The 15,291-nt window shown below is 37.8% G+C and overlaps 1 protein-coding gene across 6 annotated transcripts in view; it reads right to left on the bottom strand.

The window, feature by feature from the left end:
* LOC148853271 (uncharacterized) overlaps positions 1-15,291 on the bottom strand; it is a 76,279-nt gene that overhangs the window by 26,745 nt on the left and 34,243 nt on the right. For all 6 annotated transcript variants that reach the window (XM_088984691.1, XM_088984690.1, XM_088984693.1 and 3 more), the window contains one exon: positions 13,988-14,153. In XM_088984691.1, the coding sequence (XP_088840817.1) occupies positions 13,988-14,153 (166 nt within the window). The remainder of the gene's footprint in view (positions 1-13,987; positions 14,154-15,291) is intronic.

Here is a 15,291-nt window from a genome sequence, read left to right on the forward strand (position 1 = left end):
GGATAAATCAATGGGAAAGTGAAGGAACCGAAGAGCGGAAGTGTTGAATGTAATAGATGGAACCAAGAAATAGTATGGTGATGTCATGGCTCTTGGTTTCCATGCTGTCACAGGTGAAAACTTTTATGTGGGTTGAAACTACTTGTGAAATATGGGAACAAGCAAAGTCCACCTATTCAGAGCAGAGACACTATGCCAAGATATATCAACTGCAAGCTGAATCGTCCACTTGCAAGCAGGGGGAAAGGAGTCTCTCAATGTACTATTTAGATCTGGCATCGATATGGAAAGAACTTGATCACTATCAAAATGTTAATTGGAAGTGTGATGAAGATGCAAAGGCATACAAATCACTTGTATCTTAGCAATGGGTATTTGCCTTCCTCTTGGGGCTGAATCCTTCATATGAGTCTATCAGGGTGCAGATCTTGAGAAGTAAAGACTTGCCATCAGTTCAGGAGGTTTATGCCTTGGTTCAGTTAGAAGAGAGTAGAAGAAATGTGATGAATTGTACAGAGAGGAAGCTAGTTGCCCTAGCTATCCGGGGAAGTTCAAATACTAATGTCGGAGGTGGTTTTAAGAAGGGTGACTCTCAGAAGAGAACAAATTATAAGACTAAGCTTTGGTGCACTTACTGCCAGAAGACAAGACACACCAGAGATACGTGTTGGGATCTCCATGGAAAACCTAAATGGGCACAGGATTTGGGTAAGAGTCAACAACTGATCAGGGCAAGAAACCAAGTCAGCAGAATCAGAAAAAGTATAACTCAGCTAATATGGCATCTCAATAGATTGGCCCCATGGTAACTCAGGAAAGGCATCCCAGTTCTGACCCTAAGGAAGAGATCAACTCCTTCCGTGACCATTTGGAGTTATATGGTAGGACTCTTCGCTAGATGGATTATGGTCCTACTCCTTCTACCTCTTTTGCGTCTGCATCAGGTAACACTGCCACTGCCTTCCATATGTCATCTCATACCTCTGATTCCCCTTGGGTAATTGACTCCGGAGCCTCAAACCACATGACCGGTAAGTCAAATTTATTTCAGGCATACAATCTTCTCTCTGGGAGAGATAAGGTGAGACTAGTTGATGGTTCTTTCCATTAGTAGTATTACTCACTCCTTGAACTGTTCAGTTATTTTTTATCCGTCTTCATCTGTGTTTCAGGATTTGGCCTCGGGGAAGACGATTGGTAGAGAAAGCATGGTGGATGGTCTCTACGTGTTGGAGGATAAAGCTGGTCTTGTGGCTACAGAGTCCTTGAGTTTGTTCAGTGAGAGTCAGGCCTATTTAAGGCATAGTCGTCTTGGTCATCTTTCTTTTGAATCAATAAAAGTTATGTTTCCAAAGTTGTTTGAGTCTTTGTTAGAGTCAGTTGCAGTGTCAGACATGTCAATTGAGTAAACATTGTAGAAGTTCTTTTCCTTTGAAAAATATAAGATCTGAATTTCCGTTTCATAACTGTTTATACTGATGTTTGGGGCCCTATTACTCTACCTGCTGAGGCTGGATATAAATATTTCATTACCTTAATCGATGATTACTCTAGATACACCTAGGTTTACCCTATGCGATCTAGAGATGAAGTGCCTAAAATTGTGATAGACTTTCAACGCACAGTGTTCACTCAATTCCAAACTGAAATCCATATTTTCTAGTTGGACAATACAAAGGAATACTCCCATAGTGATCTCACGAAATTCTTTTCTTCGAGTGGATTGCTTCAACGAAGCTCTTGTGCTAGGACACCCTAACAAAATGGTGCTGTTGAAAGAAAAAATCGTCATCTTCTTGAAGTGGCTCGTGGCATGTTAATCCATATGAATGTTCCGAAACTCTTTTGGATGGATGCTATTATGTGTGCTACATACATCATCAACCGTATGCCATCTCGGTTACTAGAGTATAAGGCCCCACATCAGCTTTTGTTTCCTATAGTTCCGTTGTTCCCCATTCCAATGCGTGTTTTTGGGTGTTGTTGCTTTGTTCATAACTTGTCACCTACTCGGGGTAAACTTGATCCTCGTACTATTTCTTGCATCTTCCTTGGTTACCCTCTATCTCAAAAGGGGTATCGTTGCATAAGCAGGTTTCTAAGGGAGCTCCCATCAAAATTCAACTTGGCTTTATTGCTTTCTAGTAGAGATTAGAGAAAGGAATAGTAGAGATTTAAACCATGTTAAGTGCATTAAGTAAAGACGGAAAAACTATTTTGAAAAAAAATATTTAATGAACAATAGGGTGAGGGTGCTAATGGAGGAGAACTTAGCAATACTAGTAGTATTAAAAATAACATGTACCTTCGTAGAGTTAGAACTACTAAAGTAAAAGAGACACTAAATAAGATGAAGGGAAAGACGTTTGAACCTGATGGGATTCCAAATAGAAGTGTGAAAAGGTATGGAAAAGGTAGTCTTGTTATGGCTAACTAAGCAATTTAATAAGATAGTGAAAAAGAAAAAGACAATGCATGATGATCGGAGAAACCGCAATATGGTGCCTATATTCAAAATCAAAGATAATATACAAAGTTGCAATAACTATGAAGGGATTAAAATCATGAACCACACAAGCTTTGGGAGAGAATAATTGAACAAAGATTACGACTTGAAACAAATGTATCAAAGAACCAATTTGGCTTTATATGAGGGAGATCAACCATGGAAGTTATATATATATGTATATTTTTTTTTTGAGACAAAGGATACAAAAGCTTAGAGAAAAAAAGAATGATCTTCATATGGTATTAATTGATCTAGAAGAGGCATGTGATAGAGTTCTGTTGAAATCAGTTAGTTCTCCAAGTTGTTTATCTTATATTTCTGTTCTTTAGTGCCACGGGGGAACTCTTGCAATTTCTCCCTTTTTATTATAAGTTGGGTCGCCCTAATATAAAAGCAAAAAGAGCCAGCGCCGCCAGCAACATGTTTTGAATCTAAAACTTTCTTCTCTCTTCTTCTTCTTCCTTCCTCCTCTTTTCCTCTCCTTCTCTGATATCTCTGGCCTGAAAACATGGTATTAGAGCAGGCCTTCTGAGATCAGAAAGAGTGTGATAAGGTTTCCTTTTTTGGACTCTCCTTGCTGTGGATCGAATCTGATCAAGAAGCAGACCGAACTGATCTGAAGGGGGTTCTGCTTGTCTTCTCTTCTTCTTCCTTGGCTGTGTGCCAAGAAACCCTTAAAAGGAAGGAAAAATCTGATACTGCAAAGATAAATTTATCTTCTGTGGATTGAGTGGTCCTCTCTTGTACCTAGACAACTGAGCAGTGTAGGTGAAAATGACCTGTAACTGTAAGACAGTGCTCGGCTACCTTCCTTGGAAACATTTCCAGTAACTGTGTATCCAAGAAAAGTGATGAAAAGAGTACATACAAAGTCAGCTTAACTGCAGAATTGCCCTTCTTTGTTTCTGAACTGTTTCTCAGCAATGTACAAACAAGCTGATCTGTGTGGCATTCCAAAAATTTATGCTTGACTGAATCTGAACCGGGGACTGAACTGTGGCTGAACTGAATTAGGGTTTGAACTTTGACTGAACTGGAGGATGGAGGAGACATGCGTAAGAGATATAATACCCTCAAGAAGGAGGTCGTGGATGAAGTGGCAATCAACTTCTATGTGTTTGGTGCGCTCATGGAAGATAGGGTTGGAGGCAATTTTGATTGCACTTACATTGTCTGCATAGAGAGGAACAGACAATGATGGCTCATTAAATATGTCAAGTAGAAGAGCCCGGAGCCATATGATTTCACTGCACACGGTAGACAACTCTATATTCAGCCTCAGTGGAAGATTTTCATACAGTAGGTTGTTTCTTGCACTTCCACAGGATAAGAGAGTTGCTTAAGAATACACACTAGCCAGTAGTAGACTGTCAGGTGTCAGGGCATCCAACCCAATCAGCATCTGCATAAAGCCGTAAGGTTAATGGGGGATGAACAGGAGAAGAATATCCCGTATGATAAGGTGCCTTGCACATATCTAATGATCCAATGAACTGCAATAAATGAGGTTGTCTTGGATAAGACACGAACTGGCTCAGCAATTGAACTACATATGATATATTTGGCCGAGTCATGGTGAGATAGATTAAACTGCCCACTAGTTGACAATAAAGAGTAGGGTCTTCAAGGGAAGAACCATCATCCTAAGTTTCAGATTCAGCTCCAATGGAGTATCCACAACCTTGGAATCACTAAGATTTGCCAATTTAACAAGATCAACAACATATTTCCGCTGGTTAACAAAATAGTCCCGAGAATTTTGGCTTACTTCAAGCCCCAAAAAATAAGTCAAAGGACCCAAGTCCTTCATCTTAGAGGATTCACTGAGTAACTATTGCAGCTCAGCAATTCCTTCTACATCATCCCCTGTAACGAGTATATCATCATCATAAAGAAGTAAGATCGTCATCCCCTGTAATTTGAAGTACTCTAGATAAATCCTGCATCAATGATAACAGATCTGAACTTCTCAAACTAGGCTCTAGGAGCTTGCTTCTAACCATAGAGTGACTTCTTTAGGTGACAAACAAGTTGCGAGTCTGTACAATATCCAGGAGGGGGCTTCGTATAGGCTGTCTCCTTCAACTCCCCATGTTGGAATGCATTCTTTACGTTCATCTGGTGGATTGTCCACTATTTGGATGCAGATATAGCTATTAGAAGTCGTATAATGGTCATTTTTGCTACAGGAGCAAAGGTTTCCTCATAGTCTATCCCATATTCCTATTTATAATCTTGTGTAACCAACCTAGCCTTGTATCTGTCTAGGCTCCCATCAGATTTCAGTTTCGCAGAGTAGACCCATCGGCTTCCTATGAGAGATGTCTCAAGTGGAGCTTTGACCAAGTCCCAGGTGTCATTCTCAAGAAGGGCTTGGATCTCAGAATCCATGGTATCTTTCCAGTGTGGTTCTACTACAACTTGTTGGTAAGATCTAGGAATGTTTGTCGTAGTTAAAACAACAGAGAAAGAGCTATGGTCCAGTGAAAAACCATAACGGTTAGGTGTATGAGAAATTCTAGAAGAACAACGTAAAGTGGGTATAGAAGGTTCAAGGGGAGGATCAAGTGCACTTACTGGGGCAATTGGAGTGACTGGATCAATAGTTGGTGATGAAGCAGAGGGGGGCATTGACACTAAAGAAGATCGTTGCTTCCTAAAGTAGGTCTGAAGTTGTTGCACTGCGGAGGTGGCATTGGTATGCTTGAGGTACCTGTAGAGTCAAAACTATGCAACAAGGAAATGGGAGGAGCTGGGAATTTTACAATATGTTAAAAAAAAAACACTCAAGGAAAACTAAATTACGAGAGATTTGACTACGTCAAACCGAATCCGAAGGATCACAGCAAAGGAATCCCTTATGTTCAGAACTGTACCCCATAAAGGCACACAAAGCCGTTTGTGTAGTTAACTTTGTGTGTTCATGAGGTAGAAGGTGAACAAAACAAGCACAATCAAAAACCCTCAGCATAGATAGATATGGAGGTTTGTGGAAGAGATATTGGAAATGAGAAAATTTATTTAAAACAAACTAAGGAAGATTTATGAGATACACAGCAGTGTTAACCGCCTCCACCCAAAACTAAGAGGGTACATGGGAATCTTGTAGAAGTGTTCTGACTACACTCAAAATATGCCATTCTTTCTTTTTGTTACCCCATTTTGTTGTGAGGTGCCTGGACTAGATTTCTGGAATTGAATTCCATGTTGTATTAAGTAAGTTTGGAAATCCCCATCAAAATACTCTCCCCTTGAATCCGGTCGTAGCACACATATTTGAGCATCAAATTGGGTAGTAACATAAGCATGAAAGTGCTTAAATATGTATTAAGTGAAAAATAACTATAGTTTGCTCAGAGTGAAAAGGTAAAATATGACTCTTACATAAACCACAAGTAATGCAATCTTTATTAACATTCTTAAAGGAATCAAATAGCAGAAACAGGTAAACTACTAGAAGCGAATAACTGATCAAGTTTCTTAGAAAACGGATGGCCAAGGCATTTACGCCACAAATACCAATCATTATTACAATTAAAGGACTCCAAATTAGAAGTAGTAGAAAGCAAGGAGGAAGTAGAAACAGGTGCAGCCTTATTCTTCTCAAACTCCAAAGCAGATAGTCGTCCCAATCTATGCCCCTTCCCCTTCACCTCCCCAGTTTGTTGGTACTGTATCAAATAGCCATCAAAAGAGAATGAGACAGTGTTACCTTCCTCTACAAGTTGGCCAACTGAAATCAAATTGGTGGTGAGCTTGGGTACAAATAAAGTTTTGGATAAATGAAACAGAGATGACTTAGAAGTAGATAAATACAAATCTTCACATCCAAGTATACCTAATTTCTCACACCATTAGCAGTGACAATGTGTTTATTGGGAAGATGGGGTTTAGGATACTAACCAAGTGTGGTCCCTGTCATATGGTTAGAGGATCCTGAGTAAATATACCAGAGGTGATTTGGTGAGGGACAATAGGTCGGTAACTTACCAGACAAACCAATAGTAGAAAAGGCTGAGGTGATGACCGAGGACATGAGTTGTCGAATCCGTTTTTCAGACATGCCACTAGAAGTGTCATTTTTCTTAGCGATAGAAGTAATGGAGGATGCGGCATCTGATCCATTTACAACAGTCTAATAGGCCTTGTAGCTTCTTTTTTTCTGATTTGGTCCACCACTTTTCTGATGCAGAGTAGGACATTCAGAAATGATATGGACGAACTACTTGCAGTAAGTGCATGCATTCTTTTTCTTACTGATATAATTTGTCAAGATATTCATACATCCCATAGGCAGTCCTATATCCACTCATAGGGATTGCAATGTCAGTTTCAATTGATCCTAGGATCCATGATGCGATTTTCGCATTATCAATTTTCCACTGATTAAGACCCTTGATATTTGAACCATCAGGTTTAGCTACCGATACATCCAGATATCCCCAAAGACCTTTTGCCTCAACATGAAATTGAAAATTAAACTTCCATAGTGCATAGTTCATACCATTAAACTTAATAGGGAGAACCTCCATCCTCTCTAATGCCATTGAATCACAAGAGATAAAAAACCACACTTCTAAGCAAAAGATAGGGTTTAAATCAGAAGAAAGAAAGAGGTACCTTTCAGTCGATATCCAGAAAAGGAAACTATAAGGGTCTACTGAACTTAGAAGTGGCTCAAAACCCTTCTAAATCAAATCTGATCCAATCCAAACCAATTAGAATCAGTTGATCTTCTTTGGGTGACACTAGATCTAAAGTTTCAGCCTGATCCAATGTCTCTATAATGAGATCCAACAAAAGAGAGAAATCTGATGGCACAACAATCCAGAAAAACTGTCCGTACAGTTCTGATCAAAGCTGCCCCAGAGGAGGGATTCAAGGGCACTCGAGAGCCTCCCAAATACTGTTAGGAAGTACTCTAGATAGCAGAAAAGAAAAGGGTTGAAAAGGGGTTAAATGCAGATCAGATTGTGACATGCTCTGATACCATGTCAGAGTCAGATTGAAAAGAGAGAGAGAGAGAGAGAGAGAGAGAGAGAGAGAGAGAGAGAAGAGAACACAACAGATTGTTAGGTGTGTCACTTAGTGACTATCGACACCCTAAAAGAGATATTTATATTAAAGAAAATAAAAGGACAAATATGCCCTTAGTGTAGAAAAGAAAGAGTACACAAATACACCATGTCTTCTCCTCCATCTCTTGGTTATTCCTTCATTGAGAGGGAAAGAGGCAAAATGACACAAAATGGGGAATTAAACAGGCAGTTATCTGGATATCGGGGAAAATGACACAAAAGGAGTCACAATGTTGATATCAAAGAGTGTGGCCACACCAAACTAAAGAGGCCTCATCTTGATATCGGGGACTGCCCTAAGAGACTTCTTTTAGAAGAAGTCTTTCTAGAGAGGTAACAGGCTAATGTCATCTTACCCAAGTATTTTTTTTTTATCCTCTCCCTTTATTTAACATGTTTTTGTTTTGGTAAAATATACATATATTTTCTTTTTTCCCTACCAATGATACTTTTTTAGGTGTGCTTTCTTTTTCTTCTCCAAATTTTTGACATGTGAATTATATTATTTTCTTTATATTGTCATTTGATTCTTTTTTCCAACATCATCCTTATGAGAAGTTCAATTAGGCCATGTCAGATGGCCCATATCATGATAATTGTCATATGTGATGTTCTCATGGTTATTAGCTTTCTCTGAAACAAGTAACTTGGCATGAAAACATCTCATGGGAGGGGGCAGAGGAGATGAATTTTTTATTCCAGTTAGGAATGGCAACAAGGCAGGTTTGGGGTGGGGCACCCCCTCCTCGTCCCCGCCCCATAGTCAAGATACTTTGCCTCACCCCCGATGGCGGGGCAGGGCATGCACTCCCCATCGGGGACGGGGAATCCCCGGATTTTCCCTGCTCCAAGGAAACTATTCAAAATTATCTATTTTGTGGACAATTTACACATAGGATATAGGAATTGGGGGTATTTTAGGGATTGAATTATAATACTTTAGGGGTACTTCAAAAATGGAATTATGGGATCCTAGGATTTTAAGAATTTAGGGAAAACTTAAAGATATTTTAAATATCAATATTAAACCTAAAGATATTTTACTAATTTACCTTTGGGTTTGGGCGGGTTCGAGGAATTATATACAAAACCCATCCCCACCCTATCCTCGTTTAAGGTCGGGGAAAACCCGCCCCATTCGAAGCAGGGCCCCGGTTTTATGGGGGAATTTTCCATCCCTAATTCTAGTCAAAACCAACAAACCGAGACTATTTTGGTTTTGGCAAATCTGTTTCCAAGTCTCCTTTTTAGGATTTGATGTCTATGTGGGGTTTGCCTTCACTAACCGTGAGCATTTACAGTCTGGGTTGGCTGCACTTGATAGTTGCAATAGGGGCTGTTTAACACCCCACGTCAATCATCAACTGCACCTAATTTGGATTTGCCTTGCCAGGGGTTGGTTCAAAATGGTTACTTGCAAAATATTGGTCAAAAGACTCAAAACAATCAATGTCACATGTGTTTCACATAAGGCTTAGTCTGGAAGGAGTACAAATTTAAATATGTACAGTACAAATACATACAAAATAATACAAAATTCAAGGTTTTGTACGCTACAAATCTGTATTTGTACTCCTTCCAAGTTGAGTCTAAAGGAAAATCTATGATAACGAAAAGACATGGTATTGGAAGAGATTTGACCAATCAAAACACTCTCTTGAATTTTGATTAATACCAGCTGATTGGTCATCTCTTTTATGATGCTAATTGATTAGTTGTGAATTTTTCCCATATCATATATTTTTTATATCATAATCAATCCCATCACATAATTGGGTTCCGCAAACATATTTCCTATTCACGGGTGAAGGATTTAGGTCTTATAAAACATGTTTTCGAACTAACTACATTGTATTCAGGTCTTGGTAGACAAACAACTACCCATGATGGATATGGGACCTCAACCCAAAGTTCATTAGCAACTCACACTATATATGGGTCCTTATAGTTTGCAGTACCCGTATTATATAGGGTTCAGTTCATTTTTGACTAATCATCTATTTTTAGTTTTTTACAATTAACTAAGAAAAAATAAAAGTTTACTGTTATTTTATTATTAAATTAATAACAAAAATTATTACATTAATACAATTTTGAAAAAAATTAACTAATAAATTAATGCTAATATAAAATTTGAAAATATGTAATTTTTAAAAATAAACTAACCATAAAAATAAAATTTAAAATGACAAAAGAAAACATTTTAACACTTTAATTTTAAAATTAAATTATACAAATTTAAAAATAGTTAATAAAAATATGAATTTTATAATTAATTAATTGGAATTTAATTATAAGTATTATAGCAATTTTCAATTTAACAACTAATAAAATTTTAAGATCCATTTAAATTCCATTGAAAATCATTACATTAAAGAAACTCAAGTATAACTTCTAAATTTTTATTTTAAAATTATTTTCACTAATGTTAAACCCATTTAATTTTATTTAAAATGATTAGGTTAATAAAAATGAAAAATATGGAATAAAATTGAAATTAATTTATTTCAGAAATTTAAATTAAACAATAAATTAATTATCAAATTATTAAACTTAAAAGTAACTAATGAAATTAATAGTTATTAAATATAATAATAATTTTATTAATTTTAAAATTTTCACTAAGATCCATTTAAGATAATTGAATAGATAAAATTTTGAAAATGATTATTAAAATTAATAAAAATAATTAATTTTATTTGACTTGGATTGGCTTGACCCAATTAATAATGCCAAAGAACTACTACTATACTTTCTCTTAATGAAAAAACTTTGACTCCTAGACATACATTTCATCATATGCTTTTTATAGCTAATTTTGGGTTTGGGGGTTTAATGTTCAACAACTGGGGTTATAAATTAGATGTAAGAAAATAATAATAGTTTTTATTTATAAATCAAGAGGTGGTCAAACATATACAATGGTTTAAAAGGCGCGCATAGGCACACAGGCGAAGCGCATTTTGGGGTAGGTGCCTCGCACAGGTCTTAGGCGCAACCACCTATTTGGTAGTGTTGTTCATTCATTCATCCTAATACAATATCTTCTTAAAAAGCAATTAAAACTAAAAAATCATTATTTTTTCTGTGAAAACTAAGAATTTGAGACCTAATGTGGGCTTGTTTGGGCTTGCCTCGAGGGGCGTGACACAAAGACAGCTTGTAAAATCAGGAATGTAATATGTTTTACATCACATTAGCTACTTTAAGTAATGCAATTAAAAAAAAAAAGAGATTATGGGTTTTATTTGCTTGAAAATGTTTTATATATTTGATTTTATTTTTAAATTCTCATTTGAATATGCTTTACATGTTATATTTATGTATTTTAATTTTAGATAATAGGTTTTTTAAAACATTTATTTTAAAATTTAAGTTTATATTTTTATTAAGATTATGTTTAATAATTTTTTTGCATTTTTTATTTTTATTTTTATTTTTTAGCTTTTTATTTTATTTTTTGCACCTTGCTTAAAAAGGCATGCACCTTACCTTGCCTTGCTCTTTGTGCTTTTAAAACACTGGGCATATACATCATACTATGTACAAGTGGAGTGAAATATAGGGCTCATACAGGAGAGCTGAACTAAATATTCAACTGATCTAGCTTAACTACTTTGAAGCACACCAAATAAACTATTTAAAGAGGTTAATGTGGGGATGGACAAACGTTTTAGGCTCTTTGTTGTTTGGTCTTTCCATCAAATATAGTTTATAAGCTATCAATAGGGACCCACCTCAAAAAGGCAAAAGTTGTTCTTTGACCCCCTCAAATAAGCACTATAACTCTTGCTAAACAAGGCCCATGCATTGCATGGGTTCCCACTAGTATACTCTATAGTCTTGAACTCCTTCCTCGAGCCCAATTGGTCTCTTTCTTTCTCTCTAACCCCACTTCTCCCACCTCCTTCCTCCCTACTATCTTCACCCCCAACTTCCTTAGAGGACTACCCCAACCCAGATTCATAGATTGTAGGAACAAAAACCTCATTTGTGGGCACCCCATCAACATCGTGAGCAACGAGATCCCTTGCCTCCAACTTTGTAATAGCCACCATAGTAGATTTTGACTCTACCTCCTCCCTTACTTCTACCCCACTTGAACTACCATTAGCAAACCCCCCTAATTTGAGTCTGCGAAGCCTGGTCAAGACATGGTACTCGAAGCTTAAAAATGTTATCTCCAACCTCAAAGTTGTTGGGCTGAAACTTTGATTTCTCTACCCTCATCAATCTTTATCACCTTCTACCACTCTCCTACCTTATGCCTACATATCTAGTTATTACCCCGATTCATTCCTCATAGTTCCTACACAGCCCTTCTTTTATTTTAAACCACAAATCCCTTCGATCTAATTGTTACCTTTCCATTAAGACAATTCCGTTTATTCACTCACAACATATACCTCAGGACTCTACTTTTCAAATCTTTTATCTTTTCTTAGTAAATTGGTTAATGGTCCCGGCACAATCTACCCTAACCGTAGAAATAGGTACTGCCTGTTTGCCTTAATCTCTTGAATGCTCCCCATCCGCCTTCTCCACTCCAACTCTCTTTTCAAATCCTCCTTCCACATGTTCTTCTACAAACATCTAATCTTCACTCTCCTGCCAAATTTACAATTTTGCCCCCCAAACCCACCAGCACATTGCTTCAACCTCTGCCTAACTTTTGACTTCTCCCCACTTCAAACCTCTGACTTTGGTCTTCCAGCTTACTTTCCTTCTTCCCCTCCTCCGAATCCACCTTTCCAGCCTATACACCCTTTTCTACACACAAAAAAGTCTGATCCTCCCTCTCTATAAAAATTCCCAACTCATAACTCTCCCCAGTAAAGAGAAGTTCCATCATATTTGGAATATGAGAGACATACGCCACTTCCACCATGATCCTTACAACATCCACCTTAATCCACATCTTATTTTTGTCACCATATCTAAGGAACTTACCACAATGCTATCCAATCTCTTTGAAGGTGAGTAAGCACTAGGCATGGAAAGGGATGCTAAACACCTATCCACAGAGCTCTCCTTCCACAGTGAATCACCGCTGCCACCGGGAATACCAATTCAACCTTAAACCATTCTCCCTATTTTTCTCTTTTTCCTACTTCATTACCCGTTTTGTTCCATTGTTGCTACGGAACATTAATAGGAAAAAACCACCATTTAGCTTCCTCACACCCAAAAAATCTTTCCCTTCAACCATCCCCCCAACCTGCCTTACATCAACATGCATAAGTCAACTATCCTCCCAACTACAGATTCGTCTTGACTTCCTAGTAGTATATCCCAATTTTCCTTTTCCACAGATCCACCTATTCCAATCCTCATTGGTTCAGCTCATTGCAAATAATCTGTACCACCCAACTTCATTCCAGTGATTATTGCAATTTTTTAGGTCTCTCTGATGCTTCGAAGCAGAGTTCCGAACTCCAAAAATCGTATTTGATCACTTCTGGTAGATTCCTCACTTCAAGTCAAAATAGATAGTTCCAAAAAATATCGAGATAATGTAGAGATCAAATCTCAACTTACAATCAACAGATGAAATTATCTCTCAAGGTTAAACAACCCAAGTACCACTGGGACAAGAGAGAAATTGGAGCTGCTCACTCCAAACACTCCAGAAATTAATCTAATGGCTATCAATCTCAATTATGACAAAGAAGGGATCAAACTAACCCCAACGAAAACCAATAGACCTTACTCATTGGAAGACCAAAATCTCTAACCTACTACGGATTCTCGGGCAGTAGCACTAGGAAACACTTCTAGGCAGCAGTAATAACTTGATCCTTCAAACAAAAAAAAAAGGGAACACTAAGTCAGGCGATCAATAAAGGAATCCTTGAATTACTCCTGTACACTGCTGATCATAGTGACACATGGGTCTACCACATGAGAACTTCTGCTCTGATACCAACTTGTGATTACAGCAGGGAATAATCAAGAAAAACAAACAAAAAATATGCTAAAACTAAGCAGGGGAAGCAGCAAGATAGAAGAAGAGAGGAAAGAACACTCCAATGGTGGGTTTCATTTTGGCGTACCACAACCTTTTATAACGAATTCTATAATGAAACATTACAATGACAGTTCTGCCCTTAATAAGTTGGCCAGGACAGAACCACAATAAAATAATAGAAATACATCCCAATGCCAAGCCAACTAACAAATAAATAATAAATGGCCCATAAACTAATAAACATAAAACATCCCAATAAAACAAATAAACAGGCCCAATAAGGATAAACTAAACATGGTTCAATCCCTCAACAACCTTCCAACACAAGCAAACAAAATAAAAACATTAGCTTCTAGATGTTTGAATGAAAGAATACATGTATAATTGTCAACAGTAGCATAAATTTCCAATAAGGAATTTAAGAGTCCTTACTTCCTCTGATTTATTGAGATCTAGGATTGAAATCTGACAATCTCCACCATCAGCACTGTATGCAGAAAATAGGCTACTCCCCTGCGGGTGCCAGGTTATATCTTCAGGCCATCTCCTTTGTTTTGGGGATACACAATCTGTATTACTAAGTAGGGAGGCACTTGATCTGCATTTTCCAAAATACCAATTACATATGAACTAGAAAAGCAAGCAAAAGATACAAAACAGGATAGGAAGAATGCCTAACCACTTCTATGTTGTTGGAAAAGCCCCTCAGTTTTACAGAAATTCACGGGCATATCAAACACAAGGGAAAAAAACATGGAAAACAAAACCACTATTATATTACTGAGGAAACAAGTACATATAACTCTTGTTTGGGATTCTAGATTCATAGAAGGGCTTCATAAATTTAATTAGGAATTCCAATAAAATATAAAGGTCTTTTATAGATGAATCCAATTTCAAGTGGTCATAAACCAATGTTCACTCTTCCATTTTTTATGGTCCTGCCTTGTAGAAAGATATTTTTCAGATACATAAGTATTTGCTGCATATTACTGCTTAACTGTCATGCTGACGTGGTTTCTTGCCATAGACTGATAGACCTGAATGATGCTCTTAAGTGTGAAATGAGCTAGATCATAAGCTGTAGTGGGCTGACATCCTGATGAGAACCCAAACTCTGTGAAGGCAGACCCAGGCCCATCCCGATATGCTCACAGCCCACAACCCCCTATTGCACTGCTGTATACACATAAGAAGGGTTGCCACCCTGCACATGATCAGCTCCAAGCCACGTCAGAGGGAACCTCTCATCTTTCTCTCTCTTTCTTCCTCTCTCTGTTTCTCAGGAGGTTGGGTCACCCTCAAAGGGACCTCTGTGGTGAGCAGATCTCATCACATCCCTCCCCACCTTTTAAGACGGACCTTGCCCTCAAAGTTGAAGTGGGGTCAGTTCTGCTGCCGCTTGATAGAGGCTCACACATGGCATCCTCTTTTGGCAAGGAGGTCCAGACAACTAATGCTTCCACGATAATCTTTCTTCCCTTAAGAATCCACATAAAATCTATGACCTCCTGGGGGCTGGGGCACAACATGCAATTTTGTTACAAGGTCAGGGGCAGGAACTGTGGTGCCTACAACCTTCATTCCAGAAACACACCATTTGAAGAAGGCCACATGGAAGATGGGATGGATTCTTGACAAGATTAGAAGCTCCAGCCATTAAACATCTTGCCCACCTTCTCCAGGACATGAAAGTGCCTGTAGTATCTGAGAGAGAGCTTATGCCAAGAGCAGGA

Source organism: Nelumbo lutea, chromosome 4 (assembly GCF_056320005.1).
Source record: "Nelumbo lutea isolate HS-2025 chromosome 4, American lotus-T2T, whole genome shotgun sequence".
NCBI classification, from domain to species: domain Eukaryota; kingdom Viridiplantae; phylum Streptophyta; class Magnoliopsida; order Proteales; family Nelumbonaceae; genus Nelumbo; species Nelumbo lutea.